General features: G+C 35.0%; 1 protein-coding gene across 2 annotated transcripts in view; it reads left to right on the plus strand.

Annotated features, from left to right (window-relative positions):
- The window catches only part of MOSPD2 (motile sperm domain containing 2), a 32,556-nt gene extending 9,701 nt beyond the window's left edge, over nt 1-22,855 (plus strand). The window contains exons 4-15 of one of the 2 annotated variants that reach the window (XM_079320520.1): nt 628-714; nt 2,025-2,179; nt 4,175-4,235; nt 5,415-5,453; nt 6,389-6,513; nt 11,537-11,707; nt 13,872-13,984; nt 17,320-17,416; nt 18,171-18,267; nt 18,915-19,044; nt 20,191-20,293; nt 20,804-22,855. In XM_079320520.1, the coding sequence (XP_079176646.1) occupies nt 628-714; nt 2,025-2,179; nt 4,175-4,235; nt 5,415-5,453; nt 6,389-6,513; nt 11,537-11,707; nt 13,872-13,984; nt 17,320-17,416; nt 18,171-18,267; nt 18,915-19,044; nt 20,191-20,293; nt 20,804-20,950 (1,325 nt within the window). In that variant the 3' untranslated portion in view covers nt 20,951-22,855. The remainder of the gene's footprint in view (nt 1-627; nt 715-2,024; nt 2,180-4,174; nt 4,236-5,414; nt 5,454-6,388; nt 6,514-11,536; nt 11,708-13,871; nt 13,985-17,319; nt 17,417-18,170; nt 18,268-18,914; nt 19,045-20,190; nt 20,294-20,803) is intronic. The other variant, XM_079320521.1, reaches the window with a different exon arrangement.
- The last annotated feature ends 1,996 nt before the right edge of the window (nt 22,856-24,851 follow it).

Here is a 24,851-nt window from a genome sequence, read left to right on the forward strand (position 1 = left end):
GGAAGGAAGGAAGGAAGGAAGGAAGGAAGGAAGGAAGGAAGGAAGGAAGGAAGGAAGGAAGGAAGGAAGGAAGGAAGGAAGGAAGGAAGGAAGGAAGGAAGGAAGGAAGGAAGGAAGGAAGGAAGGAAGGCAGCTATCTGTTGTTTTGTCTCTGCATCATCTGAAAAGAAAGGCAAATAACAAAAAACCCCACAACAAACAGAGCTCTTGTTCATTATAATAGCACTGGTCTGCTACATCAAATAAAGGATATCTTATTTTTGTGCTGTGAAAATATTTTGAAAGTGAACTCTGTCTACAGGTCTTGACACTGAATTAAATAATAGAGGATGATGGGGGAGGCTTCAAATATTAAAAAAATAAACATTTGCAGCATTTTCCTATGTAGGTTTTTTAAAATTATTCTTAGTTCATAAATACACCCTATTCTATGGCATGAGAAGAAGATAGTAATGATTTGAAATTATCTCAATATTTGCATTAGTTTAATAAATTTCCTGGAGAGTGGCTTATAAAATGTTTTTGGGGTTTTTTTTGCTAAACTTTTGCATTTTTTAGTGACTTTTATTCAGTTATAATGTGATTATTAGTATGATTACTGAAATAATATTTCACTTGGTTTTTCAGACTTGTCAGAATCTGTCCTTCCAAAATGGTTATTTGAAATTGGTGCTCTGTTTCTGCATGGATACGATAAAGAGGGCTATAAGTTATGTAAGTTGCACAGAATAGATTATTTTCAGTCTTTTGATCATTATTTTGTTTCCACCATTTTATCATCTTGTAAAATAAGCATTTTAAGAACAGACATAGGTATCTATTGACTACTATTTTTACTTTAAAAGGTAACTGGGTAATAAATATTTTATTTATTGTAGAATCCACTGAGTTGGAAGGGACCCAGCAGGATGATGGAGTCCAACTCCTGACCCTGCACAGAATCACACCATGGGCCTGCCTCTGACAGGCTTAGTGATGTGGTCACTGTCTTAAACAAGAGTGTAATAGTTTAATGTATGTTCTGTGTTTGAATTTAATCTTGAAATACACAGTCTAGCAAACATGATGTATTTAAAAACATTTGTTTCTTTACATGAAATCATACTTTTTAATTCAGTTCTGCAATTGGAAGTAAAAGACGTGGAGAAGAAATCTGGTTTTTACTACAAATTTAAAGTTTCAGGGAGAAGAATATTGAGCATATCTAAAGTTATATTTGGGCTTGTCTAACTTTGATACTGTAAAGGTAGAAAAAATGAAAGCCAGTCTTTGCATTACTGCCCTGAATATTTCTTTTCTCACTTATTGCATAATCAGTACTTGATTTCAGACATTTTATGGTCTTTTACTTTGAATAATGCTTGTGGGTTTGTTCTTCTGTTTTGTTTTTTTTCCCCATGGAAAAACAAGTCTCTCTATGAAGTCTCTCTATGACTTTTTTTTTTTTTTTTTTTTTTTTTCTTAATTCCAGGAGAATATATGCTAGGCTTTCATTTATACAGTGTTGCTCACCTCCTGGAATATTTTATTTTAGAAAGATCTGTTGCTTTTTATATAATTTTTAATGTGTGTATAAATAGTTTTTCAAAATACATCAACTGCTATAGGAAACCTAAGCAGAAAAGGAAGCATTAATTTTATATACTTAGACTATGTGCTGAACATAATATTGGCTGAAGACCATGTGATTTAATTTTAAATTATGAAATGCTTGTCCAGATAAATAGTATTTAAATATACAAAAAGTGATTTTTTTTTCCCCTTTATTCTTTCTTCTGGGATGTAATTCTTTGTGTTTTCAATTTCTAAAAAGTTATAGTTAAAAAATGTGAGAAGTGTGGGGTTTGTGATAAGGTGTGCTGTTGTTTTTCTGGCTGTTTAATGGTCACAAAATCAGGACAAATGTAAAATACAAATTCAGAGGTCTTAATATATTTCAGTGCATCCTCTGTAATTATTTGCATGATGTTTTCTGTTTGCTTGGATCTTTCCTTTCAACTTCTGTGTTTGTGTTTTTGTCCAAGTTTGGTTCAAAGTGAAACATCATACAAAAGATCCTAAACAACAACTTGACAAAAAGAAACTGGTTGCTTTTTGGTTAGAACATTATGCCAAGAGAGATCATGGAAAGCCATTGACAGTGGTATTTGACATGGCTGAAACTGGAATCAGTCACATAGTAAGTATTTTAATGTCTTGATTGCTTTTGGAATTATTTAACCTGTGTTTCCAGAAAAAATGAAGTCACTGTATAGTCCTTGACACATAAATAACAGTCCCTGAGACCAGTGATATGGTAGAGCTTTTGCACATGACATGAACAGTTTCCAAAATCTTTTGTTACATATTAAGCTTTGTCTTCTGCAACCTGCTGAAAACTTGCTTTTTAGTTTGGTGGCTGAGCTAGTTTAGATTGCAAGGTTGAGATCTTGCTTATCAGTACATATTTATTGGTTTAATCTAATAACTAAATATCTCACAGATTGTCTACAAGTTAAAAAATAAAATGAATTTGCATTTTTCTTACAGAGTGTCTGTTATTGCAAGAATGGCTGAAACTTGTATCTTTTGTATCTTTTTTCCCCTGTGTCTTTGAGACTCCCAGAGACCAAATCTCAGCAAGTGCTGTCTGTAACTCTCCCATTGTACAACCTTGCTTTATAGTTAGTATGTTTATCACAGAGCAGGAATATTTTATGATGGCTGTTTGTAGCCATGTGGAGTAATTGATTAATCTGTCCTAAAAGAAAAGGGAGTTGGATCTCATGAGGAGCATGCCTCATTTGTTTGTTCTGTTGCTGTGGACATCTACTATATCACTTTTATCACTGTTATGCAGGAGATAATTCTGATAGCTCAGGGCGTGTCACACCAGGTCAGGTAACTAGAATAGATGCAGTTATTGAAAGTGAAATCTTCACTTCTAATTCCAGATTTTCATCAAAATAATGGTTCTGTTCTTCTGCTATTTGGTAGTACTGCTTTTGGACAGGCAGCAGAATAGAGATCAGCATCCTGATTAATGGAGATTCGAATCATTTGAATCTGTCGTTGTGTTTGTGCTGTTAAATGAAAGACATTGTGTTTGGTACAAGCAACAGACAGTTAAGATAAATGCTTCTGTTAGAGGCCACCTTCTGCCAGTAAAGATGTCAAGCTTTCAGTTAGTTTCTAGTTGCTGAAGCCACTTAAAAAGCTTTCAGGTTGTGGGTAGTCCCCTTACAGAGTGGTTTTTTTGGGGGGGACTTTTTTCACTCTGTCCAGAAATGTTTTGGTAGTGTGTTTGCATCACCCTAGGATCTCCTTCCCCATTCTTACTGTTATGACAGGCTTTGGATCCTCAGCCAGAAATGCTCTGTACTATTTCTAAAAGTAGTAGTAGTGGTGGTCACTCCTGTTAAAAGGACTGGGGAATGCACTCGTGGCAGGATTCCCACTTGAGTACCTTATTGTGGTAAGGTATCTCTTACTTTATTTCTAAAATTAAGTTTCATAAAAGGCCTTCTTTGCCCTTTACTGTGTAGTCAGTTCCATTATACCTGAATTTGGCAAAGGAGACTGACTGTACTATTTTTCTACAGTTGATCATTGGATAGAGGCATCCTGAAAATGGGTGGTGTAGAAGCAGCTCTTTTGAGTCCTTTCTCTGCCCACAGTTTCTCTGCATGCCACCAACTAACATTCAACCTAACAATTCTCTTCAAAGGAAAACCTATTTTTTTTCCTTTGGAAATATAATACTGAGTCCAGTAGTGTTTTGGACAGTATGTAGGATAATTACTGAAGGGAAATTTCAATATATTGAGTACACTTCCATCTGTCAAGCTTCTCTAGTACCAAAGGTTTATTTTTCCTCTGTTTTTTTTCTGCACATCTTAAGTCCTGTTGGTACTCTGCAGTACTTTAGATATTTTAGTTATTGTTCTGATCAGAGGTCTATTGGCTTCTTTCTGAGATTATAAGGGAAAGTGTGGCAACAATCCTGCAGCAGTTTAATGGAGGAAAAAGCCTTGCATTGTGTTTTGAGGATATTGACAGTGTATGTAAAATTGGAACATAATTGACTACAATATATCTCTCTTATGTTTTTCATTAAATGCTTTAACTAAGCCTGTGTTTTTTAATGTTTTGTCTTGCTTTGCATTTATGCTGTGTTTTTTTTATTTTTATTTAGGACTTGGATTTTGTCAGGTTTATTGTGAACTGTTTTACAGATTATTACCCAAACTTCCTCAGTAAGTATTGTATATTAAATATTAAGTATTGTAGACTTGTGTAACAAGAGCATTTCATAATACGACAAAAGATGGGGAAGATAAAGGTGTATTTTTCATGTGTTTGCTGGGGTAACCATGAAACCATGTGAGTGTTACAGGATTAGGATATTCTTGTCCTTAGTACACCTTTGTTTTGTGAATAAACTTTACTTTCATCAAAAATCAACTGTCTTTTTGTGAAGTAATGTTTATTACTATTACTAAGTAATAGTTCTTACTACATTTATACGTAGTAAGAACTATTGTAAGAATATAATAGACAGGAATTGACTTGTTTTCCTTTGCTACTTGTTGTATGGGTAGAAGCTTGTATCCTTTAGGAGTCTTCAGGGGTCAAAGAATAAATGGCTCTAGAAATTTATGGGAAGCAATGGTTTATTCTGAAAAGGCATTTTTTTGTACACACTTAGAAAACTCTGCATACTTGTCTCCTATTTTTTTATGCATAGGCAAACACTGCATAGTTTATGCTATCTCATCTTAAATGTGTTGTAAATTTTAGGTGAAAATGTCTGTGAATGTTGAAGTTACATACAGCAACTGCTTAAACTCTGAATATTAGAATTTGGCTTACTGATCAAAGTTCAAAGCTTTGATCAAATATCAAACTTAAAGGCAAGTGCAACATTGTTTTTTGTATACTTTGACATTCAAGAGCAAAAAAAAAAAAAAGGGAGACTTAAGTGTTTTCAAACTTCTATGGTTAAATAAAGACTATTTGGAAAACATAGATTTACAGGACTTATGGTTACTTGTTTCTTTGTGAAGTAGGGGGTGCTGAATATACTTATTAAATTTTCTTCTGTTCAGTAGCTGCTTTTCTAGGTCCGGTTGAGATCCTGCCTTTCTTTGCCTTATTTACAAGATGAGTTATTAGTAACAATATGTCAGATAAGAAATACCCAAGGAAGTACATAAACAGTGTATAACTTGGAATTTTGTTACCTGTTTTCCAAGCAATCAGTTAATGCTTCTAAATGAAAATAAGCTTGTACAAAATTGTTTTTACAGGGGGGTGAACATGGAGGTTTGTAAAAGTGAATATTTACTTTTTTGCATTAATATTATTACTGTACTTGCTCTTAAATAGAGAAATACCTAGCACTTGGTATTCAGATTTTTTTTTCTTCTTTTCAGCAAAAATAGTAATATTTGAAATGCCATGGATAATGAATGGTAAGCTTTTGATTTTCTTGTGTTTTCAAATTGTGATAACTTAAAATTTAGCAGCATAAATAAGAAGCATTTTTCTGCTCTGTGTAGATACAGAGTAGCTGGATAATGGAGTTTGTTAAACATACATCTTTAAATCTGTCAGTTTAAAGGTTGCATACTTTTTATTTTTCCTCTTATCATTGTATTTTGGATCGTGCTTTACATGAAGTATGTCTGTATTCATCCTGTTTTTTTCAAAGATTAGGAGACCTTCATAAATTGTCCATTCCTTGGATGCTTTTAACAGGAATCCTATCATTAGCAGTGATGGTGACTTAGAACCAGCTCAAAACTAGAATACACATTTTAAAATAGGTGCCTGACACTGGATGCTGATGTGGTTACATTTGTTCTGATATGGGTACTTCAATAATTACCTGTAACTATAATGTATAGGGTAAATAATCTATTCCTCTATTGTTGCCCTATGAATATATATTTTTATGTTGGCTTTATATTTTCCTGCATGTTCATGTTTTCCTGTCACTGAATCAACAATGGTCTTTGTATTGCTTCATAGATTCAAATACCCTTTAAATCAGCAAAACATTTCAGCAAGTAAGAGTGTATACTTATCTTCCCCAGTCTCCCTCACTGGGATTTGGAATTTTACCCCCTCAGTACTTCAAGGACTAAATTCCAAGACAACAGAGTTGTCAGTTATTAAATCAAAGATACTCTTTATATTGTCTCTGTAAATAATACCTTTTTTCCCTTGCATTGCTCATTCCAATTATAGATACTTTCAGAGCAGGTTCTGCAATATCTTGAGGGATGTAACTCGCTTGTATTATGTAAGATCTACCAATTCACTGAAAAAACCCTTCAAAAACAAAATTACAAAACTTCTTTCCTGTTAACTCATGTATGCCTTTGTTTTGTTTTGTTTTTTAAAGCTGCTTTTAAAATTGTGAAGGGTTGGCTTGGCCCAGATGCAATAAGCATGTTAAAGTTCACAAACAAGAGTGACGTGCAGGAATACATCAGTGCAGAGTATCTGCCACCTCACATGGGTGGAACTGTAAGTATGAAACTTCAGGTTCCTGTTGTGATAGATTGAGACACTTATATAAATTCCATATGTGGAGTTGAGGGTTGGCCCTTCACAGATGGGAGATTTCTTGAAATTGTGTTGCCAATGATGATTTCAAAATCCCAATATTATAAAATAGGTTAACTTCACGAGCATTTGGTATCTGCATTTTTAAATACATTCTTAACTACAGAACTATTCTTTCTGAATCATTCATCCCCTTATAAGTCCCTGAAAACCACTTAGTTTTTCAGACCTTGAAGAAAAATTATTTAAGTATCATCATTGCCTGTACTTTTTTTCCTCCCTGATGAATTAGAGATGGCGTTAGCTTATGAAACAAGTTCTATGAACAGAAAGTGGGTTTCATTGTCCTCTGAGAGTTCTAGTTCTGTTCCAAAACTATGATTCACTAAAGACACTAAAGATTGTGGCTGTTTTTCCTTTGCCATCTCTAGGGCTGCATTTTAAGACATGGCTGTAGAAGACTTTTTTTTTTTTTTCAAAGAGTGTAGTGGAGCTCCAAGCACAAGCAGCATCAGTTTAACAGAACCAGAATCCAGTTCTAGTGAAATCTAAAGAGTGAAACAGCACAAGCATCTTGCACAAAAGGTTTCACTTTTCACAAGGCTAGTATATCAGTATTGCATAATCTTTAAAATAAATTTTCAGAAAAACTATGCTTAAAAATGTTAATAGGCCTTTTATGGTAGTATTTTTGGAGTTTATCTCCAACAGTGTGGAGAAAAGGAGGGTTGTCTTTCAGCAATTGTAGGAAGGCCATGTTCCTTTGGATATGAATTCAGGGCAGGTTATTGTGGCTGAAACAAACTTGTTTGTGGAACATAAAAGAATGTTACCTGGATTTTCATTTGACTGAGATTAGCAGACTTTAAAACGTGCATGACTCTTGAAGAAAAGATAGGGTTTTTCTCCATGGAAAATTGCTGCCCTAGCTCCCAGTCTCATGTAAGAACTTTCTCATATGGAGGAAAGCTGAAATTGCTGCACTGCAGGATTGGGCATTGAGGGAAGGACTGATGATGTCTGGAATGGCTTCAGTAAGAGATTGAATGTTGTTTAGCAGTGCTTCTGGGCCTGGCTCCTGTGGTATTGTCCTATTGTGACAATATAGGAGCAAGATTTTTTTTAAAGCTGAGTATTTCCCATCTGCTTTTTAAGACTGTCTTACCTAATAGTCCATTATGTCCTTAAAGAAAAAAACTTTGGTTTTGCTAAATATCCTCCTGAAGCATTTGATGGAACACTCAGAGTTATCTGCAATCCTGCCTTAGGCCTGGAATGTCTCATTGCTGGTTAGTGACTGTTGATCCAGCTGTCTCCATGTTGCCCATCTGCTGAGGGCATTAACAAGTTTCAGAGTCGTGGAGCCAGCTTATCTAAATCATATGTCTGGGGTAAAAAGTGTCACTGGCACAAATAAAGCAGTAGAACAATAATAAACTTGCCTGACAAAGACTCCAGAGGTTTTAACAATTTCAGAAAAACAGCTTTATCTCTGCATATAAAGAGCTTTGTATTTTGAACCAGCACAGGCTTAGTCCAACTGCTGAGTTTCACTTGGTGGGCGTTTTGAGCTTTTAACCTCAGAACTGTCATATTTTGGAAGAATTGTTAGCAAATACCAAGACTCTAAAATTGTGCTCTGAATCTTTCTTCCCAAGATTTTTTCAGTGTACACAGTAAAGCAGAATCTTTGCATCTCTGAGAGCAGGGTGTTTTTCACTTACTAGACAAGACACAACTTGATGCCCTTTCTCAGAATGTAACTTTTCTTGATGTGATTAGCACTGACTTCTCTTGAGGCAGCTTGCTAAAGTACAATTCACCATTACCAGTATTGTCAGGCCTGACAATAATTGCAGTATCTGACTTGTTTAATCTGCACAAATTGATTTCTCTCAAGATTTTGGTTTTGTTTGTGGGGGACTTTTTTTTTTTTTTTTTTTTTTTTTGCCTCTTTCTGATTGTGTCTCTGTCATCTTTGATTTCCACATGTTTAGTTACAGGTCTTCCTATTTGCAATGAGCATAATGCCAGTGAAGAGCACAGCCTATCTGTGCATCCGTTGCTGTGTCCCCTACTAGGATCCAACTTAGAGGAGTCAGGTCTTGCCAGATGTAGTCAACTAGCAGAGCAGATCATTTGGCAAGTTAATTTGGGGAGACACCTAGATTCCTCTGCACTTAGGTTCTTTGTATTCCAGAAGAATGTTAGAGACTAGTTCTGGAAGTACCAAAAAAGATCCATAGAATTAATGATGTTGAACTTGGAGTCTTCGCTTAACTAAGGGTACTGTTATCTGTCTCTGTTGGAAGCCTCTAAGCCTCAGTGTCTCAGTGAAGTTATTTCTAAGCACGTTTTAAGTTTGTCTCAAGGTCACTCAAAAGATGAATCAAAACTTTCCATAGCTTTAAAAACCTTTGATTGACTGTCAGCCAGCTGCGAAAGGAGGAATATTCCATGCTTGATTTTAGACAACTAGTGGGCAAAGGTGTCTCCAGAGTACCATAAGCATTAAAACTAGTTATGGAAAACAGAAACTTGGGTTTTACAGGACTTGGGGATATGATTTGGTCTAAATTCCATTCAAGTCCTCCTCAGTCTGTTGGCTGTGGCTGTTACCATATTGCTAATCCATACATGGTACATACCATGGATGTGGCTTTGAGTTGTTCTTGTCCATTGTGCAGAGAAGTAATTCTCTTTATAGCAGGTTTATTTTGGAGAGTTTGTCAAAATTGCCTGAGGCTGATGTAGGAGCAAGCTAATGCTAGCCAGCCTGGAAAATCAGGGTTAGGTGCTCAAGACCCACTTGGTAATAGTTTTCATTTAGTAATAAATGCATGCTAACTTAGTGTTTTCTGGCATTCCTATCTTTTGTATCACACATTCTGCCATTTCCAGCTGTTGGAACAGTCCAGTTCTTAAAGCATACACATTTCTGACTGGGCAGGGAGATTTGTTGTCTCTTCAGTAATACTTTCTGCAAGACTGATGTGTATGCAGTGTACAGTATACACTTTGATGCAAGACATGTACAGACAGTAGGGTTTTGATTTCTTGTTTTTCCCAGTCTTTCTTTGTCAGAAGATGGATTTAACAAGGATGAATTGATCAAGATTCTCTCAACTGGTGCCAATATTGAACAATGTGTGCAACTGCTGTTCTCTTCACCTGGGTATCTAAATTGATAGCCCACAGGTTTTCTTGGAAGTGCCTTATGTAGGTCAGTGGCCTGAAGTTAAGACAGGGCTAAGCTTGCATATGGCTTCATGGCCACTGCACGTGTAATCTTAGAAAATATCACTGCTGTGATTAAGATGCCTCTACAAAAACTGCCAAAAATAGTAGTATGAATTCCCTAGATCCTCTATAAAAAAGAGCCATAAGTCTATGAAATGGCTCTGTCATGCATTGAATAAATCTGTCTTGTTTACCCGGCTGAAGTTTTCACCCTGTTAGTAGATATACCCATTCCACTGAAACTTAGGCACTGTGTTTATGAAGTGTGGCACTGAGTTGTCCCTGTGATGAGATTCTGTTCAGCTCTTGAAGCTATGCAGCATCATGGATTAACATGGCCGAGTAAGGTGTGCAGCAAAATTAATTTCCCTCTATTAAGGTCACTTTGTTATATGCCCTTCATCCTGTGCTGGAAGGGAGTGACCAAACTTTGTTGGTCTGGATAAGGAGAAGCTTGATGTTTCTGTCCAATGTGGGATGTCAGTATTCTGTAAGACTGTAACATTTCTAGCAGGCTGTAGTCTTTTCTTCTAATAGTGATTTTGTTTATAACTGATACTTAAAGCTTGTTTTTCAGGCCCTTAATAGGATATTGTTTGAGCCAGGGAATACCTGTTTCATTAACCTAGAGGTCTTTGAGTGTTGCTACAGCCTGAAGAGTAGATGAGATTTGGACCTTGATTATAGATGAGCAGGAAGTATGCTGTTTTGTTTGTTCTTTCTTTAAATGGTTGGTTCCATCTAAAACTTTTCCCTTTTAATCTTTCTTAACATGACATTAACGTGACATTGTTCCTTGTTTTGAGAAAATGTACTTGCTTGTGGAGAACTCTCTTGAAACACCTTTTTGTAGCTCTCTGATGAGGGGGGCATCATTTGGGAGGCAGGGACATTGCTCCATTCTGCCTCGCAGGAGTCAAAGCTATGTAATTTTTTTCCATTGGAAAAGCTGACAGACTAATTCAGTTTACTTGATACTTAAAACTGCTTGAAAATGTGGTAGGAGCAGAGATCCCCATTCAAACGCTGCCTCTAACATTACATGTAATAAAATGATTTGTAGAATGTTAAGAGAGTTTCTAGTTAGCAAAAAGTGGTTTATACTGATCATCCAATGGAGAAGTTACCTTTACTGTAGAGTCTTTGAGAACTTAAGTATTCTGCTGCTGCTTTATTCATATGTCTTAAATAAGGTCTTCAAATTGATTTGGCAATCCAAATACTAGAGGTCTGAATTGCAGGATATGCTAAAGGTCCACACATTGTCTTAAACTTAAGGGATTATTTGGGGTTTTTTTATGGTTTGGGGATTTATTTCCTTTTTTTAAACTGGCCATTATGAAACTAACATACAAGGAACAACTGATGCTTTCATCATTTTGAAATATTTTTAGAAATAACTGTCATAAGTTTTAAACCACATTTTTGAGAACTAAGAACAGACCTTCAACAATAAGACTCTGAATGCTGATCCTCAATAGACCAGCTTCTGCAGTTTTGCTGTGACTATAGAGAAAAGTTACTCTTTACTGGCTTCATTGGATGACTGTATTTCTTTGTCTATTGATGATAAAATGGAAACTCTTTGTGTCAACTTTTTGTGCAGAGGTGCAACTTGAAATGAATAAATGAAACATAAAAGTAATTTGAAACAAGGAACAATGGCAATATTTCCATTTAAAAAACCCCTAGAGAAGGCACTTCTCATCCACTCAGCTCATATTTTATAAATCTTATTTTTCAGGATTCTTTCAAGTACAGTTATCCTCCATTGGTTGATGATGATTTTCAAACTCCTTTATGTGAAAATGGGCCCATTACAAGTGAAGATGAGCATGAAAGTAAAGAAGAGATAGATGCAGACACCAAGGAGGCTGGGGACATGAATGAAGCACAAAACCTTAATCAGAAAAAGGTATCTAAGTGAAGGTTTAGGCAAGACCAGCTAGATGGTTACAAAGGGAGACAAAAGGCAAATAATTTTGGTTGCTTGTCTTTGTGTTGCATTTTTAACAGTTTTTCTGTCTTCTAATTTAGCAAAAGAATACAGGAAAACTGAAGAATTATAGTTGCAGTTTCAACCTTGATTATTGGTCTGTTAAGTCAAGTTTCATGCTTCAAAATGCATAAAATGTTCGGCAGGTATTTAGTCTATCTCTTGGAATACAGTGAATTATACAGTAAAAGGAAGGAAGTTTCTGTATTTTGTTTTCAAAGGTTTTCTTTCTAGTTGGTTTCTTTTTAATCTTGTTATATCTACTGGTGACCATTTAAAAATAGATCTAGTTTTCTCCAATGCTTAAATCAGTATGTACATGAAAAAATATTAGGTTAAATATTTATGCACTACTGGATGTTAATTTGTTTTCTTAAATTATTGATAAAATTTCAACATATAAATGTTTTCACTTGTTCTCAGGAGAAATTGTATTCCTACTCCATCAATCATGTTTTGCAACATAATCTTCCTGCAGTGTTGTTTATCCAGAAATAAAGGCATCATTTTACAAAAGTTCATATGAAGTGATATTTAGGAATATGCAGTGATAGTAATGGGGGATATTGCTCTTGAAAATAGTAGAAAAAAATTTGAATTTCACTACTTTAATATCATGATAAAATTTGGAATATTACTTGCAAAACTTTTGTTTAATGGAGTAGAATACAGTTTTATTTACTGTTCTGGGTTTGTCAGAATAATTTGAAATGTGGGTCTCACTAGATAGTCCAGCTGTTATTTGCAACTTAGCCAACTTTTCAAAAAAAAAGAAGATAATTTCACTGACCTTAAGGTCAGAAGAAAGCATTACATAACCATGGTTAGACTCAGTAGCTTCTTTTGCTTTGCGCACATTTTGCAAGCCATGATTCTCATACAGAAACATGGAGAATTTCTGCTCAATTTGTGAGTTACCTTTGGTGCTGAATAAGCCTCAGTGTTTGTTGGCTTTTAATTTGCTTGGGTGACTTAACTTTCTACTTAAGGTATTTTTTTTTTTTTTACTTTTTTTACTCTTGGAATACCATAAAGCATATAACTGTTTTCACTTTTTTTCAGTGTAAGGTGCAACTCAATTTTTTTTCAGTACAGGGAATCATGAATAAACTTGGTTAGTAAGTGCCTGTCCTGTAGGTGCTTCCACTCATGTGTTCCATAGTAATATTTTTTTCTGGCAGTTTATGTAGAACAAAGCCTAACATATAGCTAGTACAGTGTATTTATACACTAACCTTTTTCTACCACTTTTATATAATTATAAAAACAAAGTTGCTATGTGGGTTCTTTTTATACAGACTATTTCATATTGTTTTGTATTCCTTTCATTCCTATTCTTCGAACTTGCATGGACTGAATTCTCTTCATGTGTTTTCTCTTTATTAAAAGTGTAATAAAAAAGGAGGCTAAGCAAACTCTTCAGTCAGCTGATCTGGAATCATTATGTCACTCACTAATTCTTCCAGTTTTCTGTACACCTCCAGCACTTGCCCTGTTTTGCATGTATTTTCTTAATGTTATAGAAGAAAACCCTCTGAACCTAAGATATACCTGCAGTTTTGAAAGCACCAATTCCATCAGCATTATTTATATTCTGAAATACTTCAGAGTTTCATCTAGGAGCAATGAAGATATGTTTAGCTACCCTGCAATGCAATGAAGTGTGGAATTGGTACTGTGTTTTCTGTTACAGTGATACAGTTATTGTATTGGTGCATCTGTTTTAATTTTAATTTGCAGTGGATGAATAATACCAGTGCTTTATACTCTTAGATAAATGAAGTGCTACAGCTTAATATGTCTGGAGTTTTCAAAAGCCAACCTGAACAGCAGGAGAATACGTGGGAAAAAAAACAAACCCTAGGTTTTGTTTCATACATATTTAATGTGTTATGTAACTTCTCTAGTAAATAATTGTATTCAGGACTTAAAGCACCTTCAGGGAATAAATATGTATAAAGCTTGGTATGTAATATAGAAATTGTTGAAATAAGCCTCATCATATTCTCTGAAATACCTGCATGATTATGTAACATGTAATCCAGGTTTCTAGTTATTCATTATAACTATCATTTTTACTCAGATGAATTCTATAGAGCAAATTTCCAAATCAGAGGAAACTGACAAAACAGAGGTCAAACCAAAAAATGCAAAGAAAGCATTAACCACTTTTAAAGGACCTTTATTACATATCAGGTAATAAAAATTTTCTTTAATTTTCTTTTTCCAGTGTGCCTTGGACACTTGAGTACTGAACTAGTTGGTTTTCAAAATAAACTTTTTTCAGACTGTTAGAGGAAAACAAATTGTAAACAACTTTTTAAGAGGGGTTTTTTTTTACAAAGCTCAAAGAGTTTTTCTGGTTTTAAAAGTTTGTAGTGAATCTTCTGGTGTCACCAAAGTTTGGCATACTTTTGTACTACTAGGTGTATATTCCATAGAATTATAGAAGGGTTTTGTTTGTATTGAAAAACCACCTAAATTAAGCCTGTCCTTATGTGTAATGAGAGCAGTGGTTTGACACTTTGATTTCATTGTCTCAAGAAAAAACGTTTTTTCAATACAGTTTTCACTGTTAAATCTTTCTTGAATTCTTTTGGCTCATGATGGTATAAATGTCAACACTAATAGTTTCCACCAGTTAAACTTAATGAATGGGTCCAATTTATTTTGTGTGGAAAGGGCTCTATAATGGCATATCTACTCAGAAGGTTTTGTCATCCAAGATGCTGCATCTCACGGTCATTTTTATCACTGAACTAGAATAAAGAAATCAATTAGCCAATATCACCTTTTCTTATCACTGCCTTTTAGGTTAAGATGCTTACTTAGATTTGATTTAGATGTTAACTTTTATTTTCACTTTCAGTTTGCAATTAGATGAATGAAGAAAATATCTAATTTTTAGGTAATTTCTTAGCTAGCTTTTTAAGTGCTGGAATGAATTTGAATAATGACATGCTCATTAGCATAAATTTATTTTGTATGTGTAAATTTTTCCTAATTTTGAAAAGAAGAACCTCCTCTGTATAGCCTTAGTTTCTTGTACGTCAAGACAAAGGCGTAGACTGCAGAATTGTGATTACAAAAGAATGTTAAACATTTTCTGTGACAATCACAAATGCTAGATGTGTTTTTCTAACTACTTTTTAATTAACAAAGAAAGGGGCACAAATCACAAGCAGATAACAACAAAAAAATCCAAACAAACAGAAACACCCCTGGCACCCCCAGAAACATCTTTTTTTTATTATTTTTTTATTTCTCTTAAAATACTTCAAGCTTTTGTTGAATAGAAGTAACTTACATGGACTGCAACACATGGAAGAGTAAACTCAGTCAAGTATAGAGGTGTTAATACTTGTAGTCTTGCTGTCATGGAAAATAAAATACTGGTGTTTCCATTGTCCTTGCTGTTTGTTTTGTTTTTAAAGAAAAATCAATCCTGAGTGCAGCTGTTGCTCTTCATTAATGCTCTTTCTCTGGAGAAGCTAGAACTAGTTTTCATTTTCTTCCACTGATTCTCGGATCACTGAACTGAAGGTGATTGAACCAATACTCTATAGTGCCATTCATAACCAGCTGTAGGCACCTATCACAGAAGACCATAAGCTCTGCCACTATGTTAACTTGCATCCTTGCTCATCTCCCAGCATTGCTCTGTGAATGGAGCAGCCTGGAGCCTGAGCACGCAGCTGTGGCACTGCAGCTCTGGCACCATAAAACCATGGACCAAAGCTGGCTCCTTGTGCTCTTTTGTTTCTTGTATTTTTAGTCATGCTCATGAGTCAGCTGTCTCGCTCATTTAGGCCACAATTGTATTTGTCTTGTATACCTTACAATGAAAGGCTGCCTCTGACATTCCTCCTCAATAAATGAATTTATTTGATTAAATAAAAAGAATCAGTTTCCTTGCACTGTCTAGTGGAAGAGCAACTCATGATCTGTTGTGGTACAAGAATTTCTAGTACAAGCTGGTTATATCACATCAGGGTAAAGAAATTCCTGCATCTGTAAAAATTAAAAAGCTTGGGTGTTTGTTTAAACAATCCACTCTCCTCCTAGCTACACACCACCTACCCCCAATCCTGTGGAACTTGATTTCACTGACAAGAGCCATACAGCTGTGGTCCTCAAGTTTTTGTTTTTTGGGTTTTTTTTGCTCAATGGCCATAGGTGGTAGAACAAGAAAGATCAGGCTCTGGCAGAATGTTCCTTCCCTTGATCATGTCTGTGGCTTGTTTTGAGGCTGATTAATGTTATCTTGTTTCATTTATGGTTCATCTTGCAATCGTTGTTAAACGCAGCTACAGTAGTGCAGCATTAATATAGATAAACTATATTGTAGCTACAACCCTTCACTGGTTAAATTGACAATTCAGAAATGAAAGAATAATGAGAGGAGGAGAGGATTACCCAATGAAGCTGTTTTAAACACATCAGGTTTTTGGTTTTTACCTTATTTGGCACACTTCCTTATCCCCTCCACAGAAGTAGTCTTGTCATGTGGCCTGACTAATGCAATGTAAAACACCAGCACCCCAACATCACAGTCACCACTGGATCTGCTTCTGGCATGGGCGTTCACCCTTGCTCTACAGCACCAATGGGTTTTCTCCTCAGCTTATAGGCTGGTTTCAGGGAAGTACTGGTACCATAAAAGGAAGTCTGTTGAGGAGGAGGTCAAATTAACATGAAATTGGCATTCCAGAAAGAGGACATGGGAAAAAAAATCACGTGTCTTGAAAAAGAATATGCACTTCAGTAGTACAGAGTAGAACAGCAGTTCTTTGTGTGCTCCTCATGTGACATAATGAAAGAAAAGTTCTTCACTTGCTACTCAGGTTTCCTTTCGACTTGTATTATATGAGCATGCCCTCTCTACCTTTTACCTACCTGTTCATTTGAATGCTTATCCAAAATGAGTTGTGTTAGTTTGATGTGGTTTAAAATATCTCATGCATGTCTCTCTTAATTGCACAAGAACATTAAAAACAAGCAATAACTTTATTTATGCATGTGGTACCACAAGTATGTGAAGACTGACTCATAAGTACAAGTGAATTCAGCTGTCGTGGTTGAAATGATTGCCAGTTGTGAATATCTGCCTTCTCTTATGTGTGCACTATGTCCATGACAAGGATAGTTTGAAGTGGAAATTACTCCCTGTTTGTGACACCTTATATTCCTTAACATGGGCATAAATTAAAGTCAGCCATGCTTTCCCTTAACACACTGCCCAAAGATGCAGTAGCTGACTGTGTATCTGTTCCTGCTGTCACAGATGGCAGAAGGCAAGGGCAGTAATCAGTTGAGGCAGCCAGTTCCACTTGTCTTGAGTCAACTCTCAACTTCACTACAAAGTTTCTGCTTTTTGTTTTCATAGCTTTTTTTTAATGAAAATCTGTTTATGCTGACTGTAGCTGCAGGATAGAAAGTATTTTATTTTCGTGGTAGTGTGGTCAAGTTTTTACTATGATCTATTATAGAGATAATTTGAAGAAACTAATTCTTTTAAAATTTCCTCTTAGCCCAGCAGAAGAGCTGTATTTTGGATCCAAAGAAACTGGAGAGAAAAAATGTTTGATAGTTCTCACAAACGTCACTAAAAATGTAGTGGCTTTTAAAGTAAGTGTTTTATTTGTGGCCTGGTTTACTAACTGTGTAACTTTTTCTTGTTTTCTGTAAGGAGGAAGAATACTATTAAATCCATTTTACAGACAATTTTTTTTTTTTTTTACTGTGTACTGATATTTGAGGCAAATGAAAGAAATCTGACTACGATGTACCACCTCAAAGGGAATAATTAGTATTATACATCTTTGGAGCACTGACTAAAAAAAAAGCTAAAGTGATGGTTAGTTTTTTAGTGAAAGTAATATTTATTGAAAAAGTAAGGTTTGAGCATTAAAAAGTCATCTTTTTAGAATGTTTTTTTTTTAAAGTAATGGCAGGAAACAAGTTAATAATGCTCCAAAATTATGCAGATCCATTACAAACGCACCATTAAAGGAATTAGCAGTTATATTTGTATCAGAAATACAGTTGCATCTTTGTGGGCTTTTTCGCATCTTTTGCATTCTCTGCACATTAAAATAACTTAAAGTTTTCATATTTTTATATTTATATTAACATGTTCTTGGCTGGTTTTAAACGTATGCAAAAGAAAAATTGCAAATGCAAGAAAACAAAGTATAAACACAGTTGAGGGGAGAAAAAGGAGTATGCAAGAGTCCTATTATGCCTACAAAATGATGTATTTTCGACATTTCTCCTAATAGTCAAGCTTTTGGGGATTTAGTTATTATAGAATGAAAGAAGTTTTGAAACAATGGTAGCTTGTGCACGCACTTACTGTATCCTTCATATTTCTTGTTTATAGGTGAGAACAACTGCCCCTGAAAAATACAGAGTTAAACCCAGTAACAGCAGCTGTGAGCCCGGCACATCATTAGATATAATAGTTTCTCTTCATGGTGGTAAGAATGTGAAACAGAGTTTGTAAGCAATCTGGGCAAGCTGTGTTTCTAGACATGCTGTAGACACTGATGGTTGTGTGTGCTTGTTGGTGTGTAGAACTGACTGATGCCCATGTCTACTTGACTCTAGTATGAGAGTGGTACCATTTGTTAAAAAAACATGGATGTCAGAAAGGATTTGAGTAACTCCCTGTACTGATTTACTGCTCCACTCAGGCATAGGCAGCTGTTGTCTGCAGCCCATTTTATTTCTTGCCTTAAAAAAACAAAGTCTGAGTGGCAGTGGTCTTGCTGGTTCATTATTAGAGTGAGAGTTTATCTGCAGTAAATCAGTTTCCTAAATTGATGCAAGGACAAGTAAATTTGCTGGAGAATACATTTTTTAAAAATTTTGGGTTGAATTATTCAGGTGAAATTAGTTCTGTTAAAATGAACCTATATAATTTTGGGAAAACTGTAATTAGAATTATTGAGCTTTAGAGAATGATTTCCTTATTTTTATTTCTAGTAAGTCAGTGTCTGGTGTTCTGCAATAAACAATTTCTCATTTTATGGCACTTTTGTCCAAAATACTTCTGTCCTCTTTGCAATATTGTCATTTTATCTAAGCACACTGTTTCTTTTCTTTTTGTCTTGCTTGAGGGCAGGTTTTGCAGCTTCTTTGCAGGATCGTTTCCTTATAATGGCAGCAGAAATGGACCAGTCTTCTGGAGCAGGTGGGCCAGAACTGACTCAGTTTTGGAAAGAAGTCCCTAGGACCAAAGTGATGGAACATAGGTGAGCATATGGTTTTCTGGTAAGAGGTTCTGGGGTTTGGGGTTTTTTAACCTTTATTATTTAGCTGATTTATAGCACTTGTGTAATCATAATCAAAGGAGGATTCTCCAAACTCACTTGTGTGTGGTTACTGACCAAAATACATTACTGAGACTTTTGCTCTGTTTTAACTGATTAGATGTGGGTTTAATTATAAAATGGTATTCTGCACATGTTTTTCTTTTTTTTCTTCTTGTTCTCATGATTAAGATTTAAGTGGAAAAATATGAATGCATGTGACAATACATATGGACAATAGGGGGTTTGGTTTTTTAATAAGAATGTGTCACTTAAGTTTTCTAAAAAGAAGCAATCAAGGAAAGCACACATATTAAATGCAAAACTGTTCTCTAGGCAATATTTAAAATGTTCCCTTTCTACTAGCAAAAATCAGAATTTTGTAGAAAATTTTTGTAAAGCCTGTCACATTTGTATGTGTATTTTTAATATTTAGTGGTGAAAAAGTCATCTAGAAAAATATCTAGAAAAATACATTTCCCCATAAACTTTTAAAATGCACCTATTGCTCTTCTCTCTCATTCAGTCACATTGGGTGGTATCACTGAACATGTCTAGGAAAAGTTCCCTGCAGATTTGGCTGGTTTTTTGCCTTAGATTGTTTCTGGGGTTCTTCTGTAGATTTGGGGGGGCTGATTTGTTGGAGCTGCTTTTACCCTACCCCCCTCATGGCCAAAATTACAGTGGGAAAAGTATTTTGTGAGTCTTGATGCCTAAATCTTGTTCTGTGTTTGCTTCAAGGGCTTATCCCTTACTTCCCTTTTGAATAAAATCTCCATCATGTGAGTCACCTTAAGTTTCCTTGTGTAAGTGGTGGAATTTATTTGGGGTTTTTTAAAAAAGACCCTGAAACAATAAAAGAGGATATTTGATTACAAGTGTGCTATGTACATTATTTACTGATAAATACAAGCCTGACCTTTACTTTTTGGTGAATCTAGACTAGATGCAGTGTAATTATAATTATTGTGTCTTAAATTTTAAAAGTGCAGGGACTTTATCCCCTTAAGCTGGATTGTTTACTCTTAATTATACAATGTTGCATTACATTTGTGATTTTTGTTGTATGTGCATGTTTTATTTTTACAGGCTCAGGTGTCACGTCATAGAAAGTAGTAAGCCCTCTTCTCTGACATTAAAAGACAATGCATTTAACATTCCAGCAAAAACTAATGAAGATTTACATATACAGGTAATAGTGGATTCCTTCATGCTCAATATTCAGCAAAATTATAGAATATGCAAGAGATAAAAAGAATTTTTACTGAACCTTTTTGGTATTTTGCAAATTATACTATTTTAACATCACAGCAATTGAACGTAATTACATCAGTGATAGTGATTTAATTATTTTGCTTAATGATTTAATAATCATTAAATTTTCAATGCAGTTTGCTCATTTTTCTTGTGAATATGCAGATCTGGCATATCAATGAGCATCAGTGATATTTTTTGCTTCTGAGTGTAAAGATGTCATCTGCTTGATGCAGGCCATACTGGTTATCCTTAACTCAAGATTTGAAGCTCCTGTAGGGAACAGATTCCTGAAGTATGTAGTGATAGAAAGGTATTGCTGAGAGACCACTGAGAGAAGGCTTTTTCTTTTCTTGTCTATGGTTATACTTATTGCCAAAATAGCTCAAAATTGCCAAGTACTTTCAAGTGCAGCAATTCTAACTTAATGAAACTGTTCTATTTCCAGCTAACTCATTTACTGCAGATTAATAGAAGACTTGAGGAGCAGATGAATCGCTGCCTCTGGTTCCAGCAGCTGTCAGTTGTTTTATCACTGCTATCAGTTACTGTTGCTGCCTTCTGCTTCTACCTGGCATATGCCCAGAGAAGCTGAAAAGAATTGGTGTGCCCTGGATGTGCTGCTGCCTGTCATGGTTCATTGGAGTCAAAAAGATTGCAGTGCTGCACTTGGATTCTGGAACTGCCAAAATGGGGTTTGTGAGCCTACAGCAATGAACAAGGAACAGTTTACTTGGGAAAAAAAAAAAGATAGAAGAAATGAATGACCAGCAAACAAAATTACTGAAATTATTGTCTAAGTTGACACTTAGAATAGGGCATAAGGAAGATGTTAAAACTAGGACCTATTTTCACTGTACAACTCAATAAAAACTACTGAACTGGAAGGAGGAAACCAAATACAACATTATTTAAGACTGTTGTGCTTTTTTTTCCTCTATTCAACTACTTTAAATGCAATATTTAATTTATTTTCATCATATTCATTCTTACATTCTGAATCACTCCCATAGAAGATGCAGTCAACTTAGTGTATTCCAAAGCTGATCTGTTCATCCAGGAAAATTTTCAGAAATTATGTAGTACAGGTGGATTTTTTAATATAATCTGTATATGTACATGCACATAAAAGAAGACATTTGTTGTCAGTAATTTGATTTAATAATTCAGTCATTGCTCTCATTGGTTAAATTCCTTATTTTTGTGCTTCTTCTAAATGAAAAGTTATTGTAAACATTTCTTACCAAGTAACATACGCACAAGACAAGACACTATTCCTAACTATTCCTATTCTCTGTTTTTTTAAAAAGCAACTTGTATTCAAACTACAGAAGGAGTGTGGGAGCTGACTTCTTTACTGTGATGGCCTATTATTGGTTCATTAAAAGGCTATTAAATATTCAGCATAAGAACTTACTCTGAGTTGTGCAATATGGTTAAATTATATACGAAATTATGAAAAAAGCAAGTCAAATCAATAAGATTAAATAAATTTGAAGGCAACATAAAAGTATTATATCTGCCATTTCACAGAAATTGTTGTGTAAATGGTGCATGAAGCTAGAAAGAACTTTGCTAACAAGGATTCTTTGTACTCATTGCTGTAAATATGTATATTAAAATGATAAAAGCAGACCGATGGTATCTTTCATACATTTAAAATTTTCACCTTAAGAGATTTAAAAAATTTAAAATAATTATGTTACTTGAATTAATTTTTGCTACAAATTGGCTTTGTAACAGATTTATTAGTTTATTGAAGTGCTGACTTCAATAGATGAGAAATTATTATTAAGGCAAAATAAAGGTCATACTCTGCTTCTGTCCTTTTGCTTACAGTGTGTTGGTGATGTAGGATCATTTCTAGGAAATAGAAAAAGGCAGTTTAAAATAATAAACAGATTAACTAATAAAGCCAGCAACATGATTACTAAAATAATGCCATGTAAAAAGCAAAGCTATAGAAATGTTTGGTGCACAGTTTTCTGTCCTCTTTTAATTTATACAATTGTATACCACATCTGTTTTTTCTTAATTTTTCACTAATCTCATTTCTGCCTCCTTTGTTTCTCAGTATTTTGTCTTCCTAATGATTTGGCATTTTATATTCTTAACTGCTTATAATGAAGCTGTTACATGGGTTATTTTTATGTGCATGCAATTCAAATGCTTTGCTTCCAACAAAATGGGTTCTTATCTTAGTGAGAAAAGTAATAAAATAATTTTTAACCTTAAGATAATAATAACCATGCTATAAAAATGCCAATTCCTTAATTTGAGTGGATTGAATAGCACTTTACTGTAAAATTGCCAGAAATATATTAGTAGAGTCTTTGCCAATATGAATATTTTAATGTTTTGGTGCTTTCATATATTTTCAGTATTTTATTACTTATTTTATTATTGGTATTTTCTTTGTATGAATCAGATGAACATCTTTTCTATTTTAATATGTTTTAGAAAAATACAGTTAAAAATAAAAATGAGGAAATACATAGTCTTGAATGTTTAGTCTTTTAAAAATAGCTGCATCTCCTGAGGTTTTGCTTTCTTGTTAGTCTGCAGATACTTAATATGGGAGGGACCAATATGCTGCTGACCCATGGTTTGATGTAGAACAGAATTTGTGGTGGTACCTGTCAGACAAATGTAAAATAGGTGGTAATGGCTTCTTGGACAGAAAGCATGACATGATGACATAGATGTGATGCTGGCATGTCAGTGGCACCGTGGCACAGGGGATGCAAGTCCACACAATGCTAACATACATAAGGATCTTGGTAAAATGATCTACTGTTCAAACATCACACAGAAAATGGAAAAGTATATGTACCAAAAAAAAGGCAAACTGACAGTAGTGGTTTTAAACTTGAAATGGACAACAGTCAATTTGTATTTTTCTTCTTCAAGAACATCGTTTCCATCATCACAGAGTATTTTCATTGCTTTCAGTTAGTGGTTTCAGATGTTGTTTGACAGCCCTTGGAAACGGATCTCACTGTGGAAAGTTTTAAGTTAGCTTAAAACACGCTGAAGTTACAGATTAACATGACTTGATACCCAAAATCAAGAGATGAAACAAAATAAACTTTTTTTCACACTATGGAAAACTCAGTTTATAAAAGGGAGGCATTTTAGAATTTAGACAATTCACAAAATAGGATTTGATTACATGAACTATCAAAATCTAAAACTGAGTTTTCCTTTCCCTCGTAGATTGGCAGTTAATTTTGGATTTTACAGATAAGAGACAACAAAGATTGTAATCCTAAATTCAGCAATTTGTCCTCCAAAAAGAGCACATACTCTTTTTTCTAGCAAGGATTTTTTATACCCTTTTCTGGGCATTGTTCTACTTCCCTGTGTAAAAGATCAGACATTGTGTAAAAGAAGAAAAAAAACCCCAAAAAACCACGGGGAGGAGGGGCAGCAGGAGCAGGGGTTTTAGATTATATTTGTATTTATGTATGTATTTGTATTTATGTATGTATTTGTATTTAGATTACATTTGTATTCCATCAGTGATTCCCTGCTGTAACTAATTTGTCTCTGTTGTTTGCCTTCAGAATCTCAGTTTGTCCCTATTTCCAGAGGCTGTTAGTTCATGTGGGGTTTTTTGACTGTGTGGTGTTTTATGGGAGAGCATTTTCAGTTTGTGCAGGGTCTTGGTGGTCCTGTGTATTGCACTGGCAGCATGAGGATGTAAATGCTGTTCTGTTGGTGACCACAGGGTTAGTTCACTCATATTCTTTGGCTTTGTTATGAAAGTGGGCATTCAGTCAGAATAAGAATATTCTGCAAAGCCCATCACAGCTGGCTGTAAGAATTCACTGGTTTGGGTCTGGTATGGCCCCCTAGGGTGTTGTGGTCAAGACATGAGGATGTCTACAGTATGTGTATTGATTTAGGAAGAGCTAGTCACTTCTAATCAGCCAGGAACAGCAGGTTGTGTCCTCATTTCTGAGGTTAAATAAGACATTTCAGTCAGTTTCTGCAGTGCATGTCTGATTTTCCCTGGAAGATGGCTCACTGAGGAATTACCAGCCTGGTGTTGTGCAGTTGCTGCATTTCCATTATGTTTGCACTAGCACAGGTATGTGATGATAAGTGATGATTCCAATTAGGCTTTTCAGTATCCCTGTTTCCTTGGCACATTTCAGCATCAGCAGCTTCTGACTCTGTACCTCCTGCAGCTGATAAGAAACAGCCACCCTCTTTCAGTTTTCTCAGTAGTTTATGCCACTTTTCAATTGGAACCTCACTATTCTTGTTTTTGACACTTTTATAGTGTCAAATGCACACATTAATGCACACATTAATACAATATACATAGAATGCAGAGAGACAAAACAAAGCACAGGAAATCCATCTTCAGGAGCATGGCAGGGGTGAGTTTTCCTTCTTGTGGAGGAACTGACTGAAGTTCCACTTGCTGGCCTTTTCTGAGTCTGATATAGGCAGCTTCCTGGTAGATCTGTGCAATTACTGCTTTGCTA

This window comes from Erithacus rubecula (assembly GCF_903797595.1).
Source record: "Erithacus rubecula genome assembly, chromosome: 1".
NCBI classification, from domain to species: domain Eukaryota; kingdom Metazoa; phylum Chordata; class Aves; order Passeriformes; family Muscicapidae; genus Erithacus; species Erithacus rubecula.